The following is a 6,438-nucleotide window of genomic DNA, read 5'->3' as shown; positions in this document are numbered from 1 at the left end:
TCTCTCTCTCTCTCTGCCCCCCCAGGCTGGAGGACTCTCCACCACAGCCTCCCCGGAAACAGCAGTCGCCCTCAAACAATGGAACAGGTAAGACCCGGAGGAAGAGAAAGAGGGTGGTGGGTGGTAGTCTGGGGGGGCTAGCAGGAAATGAGTTGTGGAGGAAGACTTTGACGTCTTCCGTGAGTGGGAGTAAATCAAGAGGACTGTGTGTGTATGTGTGTAGGGGAGGTGGGGATGTAGGATGTGTGTGGCGGAGCGTTGACGGGGACAGTGTGTGTCAGAAGTGTTCTTGGGTTATTCTAGGACATACAACAGTGTGTAGCATGTGTGCAACAACAGAAAACACACACTTACATGGTGGTTTACGGTGTGCAATTAGTTGTATCAAGAGCAAGCAATCAATAACAAACTGCATTAATTCATGAAAAACTATTCTACTGTGGAGGTTAATCGCAGTCATTACTACAGATGTGCTGATGTCAGTGCCATAAAAGTGTGTGTGTAGTTTTTGTCATAGTTTGACTTCCAATGACCGTGTGTGTGTGTGTGTGTGTCTGTCTGGTTTTAGAGAGAGAAAGGGAGGGAGAGACAGAGGGGCTAATTTTGGAAAATGGGTTATGATTGTAGATCATCATCTAGGGCAGACATGCCTGTGCTCAAACTAGGATCGGTTGTGGGTCTGGGTGTCAATCGCTTTTCAGGATGGATTATGGACAGTGTGTGTGTGTTTGTGTTTGTGTGGATAAAAGCACAGAGAGAAAGTGAGTATAATCTGTTAGGTAAGGGAGAGAGGATGAACAGAGCATTTTGGGCTGATGTGACTGTGGTAACTGTAAACTACAGATTCAAAATAATGGCTTCTAACAGAATGTCATCAGAAGAAAAATGCTGGTGTTCATAATAAATTTGCAGCAGAAAGAATGACCCTGCTTTCATTTTGCCATAATTGCATAGTAAAATTTCACTGAGGGGATAAACACACACACCCAGTCTGCGTTTTTCAGCCTCACATTTCATGCAGTCACTCACAGTCACTGAGGGTAGTTGTTCAGTACAACCACAGTCAATTAGTGTCAATTAGTGTGTACTTAGCAGTTACACCAGAGCAACCGAGGTAAGTGTTCTTTGCTCAGGGGCACTTCAGCATTAGCGCTGTAATTTTGCCTCATTATTGAAAAGAAATGGGTCCTCATGGATTCTGTCAGCTGAAGTGACAGCTGACAGCAAATTCTGTCAGCCGTAGGACATATAGCATAGGCTGTTAGCTAGCATAAGCTAATGCTACTGAGGCCTCAGTTAAAAAAGTGTGTCCCCAGCTAACCTTATAATGTCTTTAGGAGCGCAGGGTAGTTAACCTGGTAGAGCGTGCGTTCGATTCCAACCTGCAGCCCTTTGCTGCATGTCATGCCCTCTTTCTTGTCTTCACCTGTCCTATTAAATAAAGGCATATAAAGCCCCAAAAATATCTTTAGAAGGCCCAATGTTGCAACACAAGCCATACTAATTACTCATGAGATAAATCACAGTCTTCTTATATGAATAACAGATTGTCATTGGTGGAGGGAATCAAAACATGTGTGACTATGGTGAAACAACACAAGTTGTCTGAGACTGATACAATTTAGTGAATTTATCAAGATGTTATTTTTTCGTTCCCTTCAGCAGATAAACAGCAGAAGGAGGTCTGGAGTTCACGGCTGCAAAAGTGGGTATATGAGCGCTTCGGGGTTTACATCGAAGACTTCCGTTTCCAGCCAGAGGAAAGCACCGTGGAGGCCGAGGAACCGCTAAGTGCTAAAAGGTGGGTGAGCGCTGCTCTGGAATACAACATGAAGTGTCTGTCCTCAGGTATTGATTCTGCGGTTGTTCAAGGAGATGTGGAGTCAGACAGCTAGACGGCAGCTGGGGAGTACTAAAGGTGTGCAGCCCAACAGCAGTCCTAGATTGTGTCAGGACTTATTTTTATTAGAAGTAGAGAATCATATTTTAGACCTTGAATGTGCACTATAGTTAAAAATCCCAATCATTCTCTTCTGTGTGCCTTTTAACATGTGCTACCAATGCGCTATTGCTGACTCACTGTTTCTTTGAACTATTCAGTTGCAGTTCATGTTCGTTGCTAGATGAGATGGGTTCAGATCAGGCTGTAAATTGCAGAGAGAGTACAGAGGAAGTTGAGAGCTCTTCTCTAGCTTTATTTTCTCTGTTCCTTCTTTCTCCCCTTTGTAAAGGCAAGTGAGTCATGTCGGGCAGATAAAGGCTAAGGTGTCAGCACCTCCTCTACCACATAAACCAGCTTTTTCTATGTTTATACGTAAGCTTGTGCGTGTGTTCTGACCTTCACTTTTCTGTGTTTTCCATCCAGGTTAACAGAAAATATGAGGCGACTCAGTGAGTATTCAAACGCACACAAAGAAAAAGAACTATTATAGACGCACAGTTAAAATACTAACTCTGTTATTAGTACAACATTCATTTTTGGAGCAGTTGTTTGCAGCTCAGTAGCTACCACAAAAAGCTGTAGTAATAAAATGTTGACCACCCATGACTATGGCTACTGTACGTGTTCCAGTACCTCTGGCTTCTGTACGTGATTTTTAATTAAACTCTTACATTAAGAAATGTCATCTAGAAAAACACAAATACTCACTCTACAATTTAAGTGCTTTTCATATTACCCCTCTATTCTTTTTAGAGCGAGGAGCCAGACCTGTCACCAACTTCTTAAGGAACCTCTCCGCCTTATCTAATTGGCACTCCGTCTACACCTCAGCTATTGCCTTCATTGTGAGTGTGCCCTTTCCTTATTCATAATTTCTAACACATTACTTTATTATGTTGAACTTTATGCTGTGTCTATGAATAATTTTTCAGTCATACAGTATAACTATGACTTAGATTCTTCTATGAGTGACACAAAGCTATGTTAAGTTTAGTTTAAGCTTTAATGGACAAAAAAGTGTGATCTATAAATTGACTGATGAACCCATTTGGCTGTACATGACAGTGAAATGAAAAGAATGGCATGGTAATTTCTGCTCCACAGTGACCGATTACAGTGGTTCTGCCAAAGACCACAGAGGTCTAATCAGATCTTCCTTAATGTCCACAGTCAGTAATTAAGCTAAATCATCTTCAACCCATTGATTGTAGCCATACACGCCAAGGCCATCTCAGTATCTAGAGATGATCCCGCTCTAGTGTTGACGGGTGACTCTAATAGCATTATCCACCAGCAGTTCATCACCCAAAACTATACACTTCAAGTCAGTTTTTATTCATCATTAAAGGGAATCTTTATGTTCATTTTATGATCAGTGTGTCTAGCTCTCATACATAAAGTCCCACAGTCAGAGTCTGTCAAATAAAGCTTTGTAACAGTTTTTATGAAGGGTATACCAGTAAGATGTAAAAGTGACAGCTAAGGGAATACTTGTGTTGTAAAACTATATAAATGAGGAAGTTTCTGTGGATAAGCTGCAGTTACAAATGAGTCATTGCATCAGCTCACTGAATTCAAATACTGACAGTTCAACTGCATAATGGACTGAAACTATTTAAATATTTGAATTCATCTGACTTTAGTCAGTAAATTATGATTTGATTGCCTCAATCAATAAACGAAATGTTGAACTGTCCTATGTCCCTTTTGCCTGCAGATCTACATGAATGCTGCTTGGCATGGCTGGGCCATTCCCATGTTACTCTTCCTGGCTATCCTGCGCTTGTCCTTAAATTACCTCATCGCCAGGTAAACACGTTTCTCCTCAGTGGATACAGATATTAGAAAAGCAGCCACTGTGGCAGTTTTTACTGTATGGCCACTATACTGCTGCCAGTCCTCTGTGTTCTTTGTGTAATAAAAACCTATTAAACCTAACTACCAAGGTAAACTCCTGTATGTTGCATACTGCAAACAGCCAAATACAAAAAATATTTAAAGTGGGGCATTTTGGTGGTCATTATGAAATGAGGACACATTAGTAATTGTCAGACATCTGTCTGGACTTGGACTATCAAACTGGGACACCTGGTCCCCTCTAAAGTGATGAAGGTTCCAAAGCTGTCAGAGGCACAAACTTTAGAGATAGAAGAATATTTTGGTGGGCTAAGTTCATCCAAACAAAATTCCTCATAAAAAATGTACATTATTCGCATCTTCTTCCAGAGGTTGGAGGATCCAGTGGAGCATTGTGCCTGAGGTCTCTGAACCCATGGTAAGATTACTTCACTGCTTCTTGTTTCTGTCTGTCAGAAAGAAAACATGTGTCATGTATCGTGTGTCAGTGGTGGTAAAGTCCTAGTAATGTTTGTCTTTGTTTTACACAGGAGCCTCCAAAGGAAGACTTGACTGTATCTGAAAAGTTCCAGCTGGTACTTGATGTTGCACAAAAAGCACAGGTACAAGACAACTCATGTTACTTCTCAAATCAGTGTACACAGTTAATGAAATGGTACTGGTTCATACAGTGCTTAAACTCTCCTTACAGAACCTGTTTGGTAAGATGGCAGATGTTTTGGAGAAGATAAAGAAGTGAGTAAAAAGACATTGTTGTATTTTATTAAATACTGTGGTCAAGTATTCAAAAACTTAAAATGAGTCCTATTGGCTTATATTTTATTTCTTTTCTCTCTCCTCTGTGTCTGCGCGCATTCATCTGTCAGCCTGTTCATGTGGGTGCAGCCAGAGAGCACCCGGAAACTTTACATCTGCCTGTGGGTGGCTTTCATAACCTCCTGCGTCCTGCCATATAAACTAATGGGCTTCATGATGGGTGAGAGACATACAAGCACACAGACAAAGCTTCTTTATCCTTCTGACGTACTCTTCACCCTGCATTGGCCCTTGAAAGAATGCAAATACTTAACAGTCAATTCAGCGCACACAAACAAATGCATTCATACAGCACTTGTGTAACCGTTCTCCCTCTAGCTGTGAGGGGCAGCTGCAGGCTGTTGGTATGCCTTTCTGATAATATTGGTTACTCCTATTCCTTCTACACAAAGTGGCTCCTAAGCGCTGTAGGCTCCTATATCCTTGGAAGAGGCTTATAGCAAAAATAATTTAACACGTAAAAAACACCATAAAACTTGCTCACACCAGTTTTGTGGTCTGTGGACAGGGGCTGCAAAACAACATTGTTTCATCAAGCAGGATCAGAGCTGTATAAATAAAAGGTGTGCAGGCATTAGAGTAACAAAAGCATTTAAAGTCATTTTTGGCTACCGCATCCAGAATTTTTGGTGTTTAGTAACTCTCCCTGGTATTCATGTGTTGTTCTTGGCTATCACAAGTTAGTTTAGAGAACTGACTTTGTTTGCACACTCACTCCCCATTTGACCTTATCTGCTGTTATATGTGCAACATGCCTCAAGGCTGGTTTCTGTTAGTAAAGAATACCAGCAAACACCGGCTGTATGAATACCCACAGAAAACTTCTGATCTATTCAACGTGTCTGACTGAAAAATATTGAAACGTCAAGGCTATTAAAAGGGAATCATGTGAATTAATCTGAATTTGAAAAATACAAACATCTGAAATGGAAGTCCTTGAAAAGTAAGATTATTGTAGGTGAATAGGATAACCTGTCCTTCCATGTCCATTTTTTTCTCTCCTTTTCCTTTGACTGTGCTTGTTTTCCCCCTTCCTTGCCCTCTCTCCTCTCCAGGCCTGTACGCCGGTATCAAGTTCTTCATCATAGACTTCCTGTTTAAGAGCTGTCCGAAGCTGCGGGACAAGTACGACACCCCCTTCATCGTGTGGAACAGCCTTCCCACAGACCCTCAGCTCAAAGAGAGGACCAATGCCACTGTGTCACGGCGGGTAAGAAGGCAGAAACACCTCAATGTACACATCTGTATTAGCTCTTTGCAGCCCCTCCTCCTTCATCGCCTCCTCTCACAGGATACTGCTTTGTTAAACTCTTAAATGACAAACACACAAACACATCGGTCAACACAGCTTAGTCTGAATTGACTATTATTATTCTTGCTGTCCTAATTCTGTTTAATCTTTCCCTGTTGACAAGTTGACTAATAGCTATAGAGGCTTTGCAGTTGTGTCACAAAACACTGCATTGTTGAGCAAGGAAGAGAAATGTCTGTAAAGACTGCAGAACATTTACACATTTATATTGAGAAAGGGATAGTTGGAGACCATCCTTCAACTGTAGATTGGGTTGAATCTTTTATGTTGGCAGAATCCACCTATTGAAGTGTCAGTCTAACCTCCCACCACTGACCCCCCTGTGGTCGGGCACAGAGAGAAAAGAGATCAATAAAGCATCAAAATATCCCACCTGTCAATAAAACATTACAACTCAGCAGCTTACTGTCATGATGTGCCCTTACTGTGAGGATACCACAAAGTGTGTTTCTCTCATACATTCAAAGTGAGTCTCTCTCATAGGACTGCGTGTGTGAGCGTGTGTGTGAGC

General features: G+C 41.6%; 1 protein-coding gene across 1 annotated transcript in view; it reads left to right on the top strand.

Moving 5' to 3' along the window:
- Nucleotides 1-6,438, top strand: part of gramd4a (GRAM domain containing 4a) — a 45,122-nt gene that overhangs the window by 30,050 nt on the left and 8,634 nt on the right. The window contains exons 7-16 of the mRNA XM_035680957.1: nt 26-87; nt 1,663-1,801; nt 2,366-2,391; nt 2,696-2,787; nt 3,660-3,751; nt 4,169-4,217; nt 4,330-4,401; nt 4,491-4,534; nt 4,666-4,775; nt 5,671-5,825. Coding sequence (XP_035536850.1) covers nt 26-87; nt 1,663-1,801; nt 2,366-2,391; nt 2,696-2,787; nt 3,660-3,751; nt 4,169-4,217; nt 4,330-4,401; nt 4,491-4,534; nt 4,666-4,775; nt 5,671-5,825 — 841 coding nt within the window. The remainder of the gene's footprint in view (nt 1-25; nt 88-1,662; nt 1,802-2,365; nt 2,392-2,695; nt 2,788-3,659; nt 3,752-4,168; nt 4,218-4,329; nt 4,402-4,490; nt 4,535-4,665; nt 4,776-5,670; nt 5,826-6,438) is intronic.

This window comes from Morone saxatilis, unplaced genomic scaffold, assembly GCF_004916995.1.
Source record: "Morone saxatilis isolate NCDOM2014 unplaced genomic scaffold, NCSU_SB_2.0 Contig10, whole genome shotgun sequence".
Taxonomy (NCBI): domain Eukaryota; kingdom Metazoa; phylum Chordata; class Actinopteri; family Moronidae; genus Morone; species Morone saxatilis.
The sequence above is the reverse complement of the archived record's forward strand: the minus strand, read 5'-3'. Positions and strand labels throughout refer to the sequence as shown.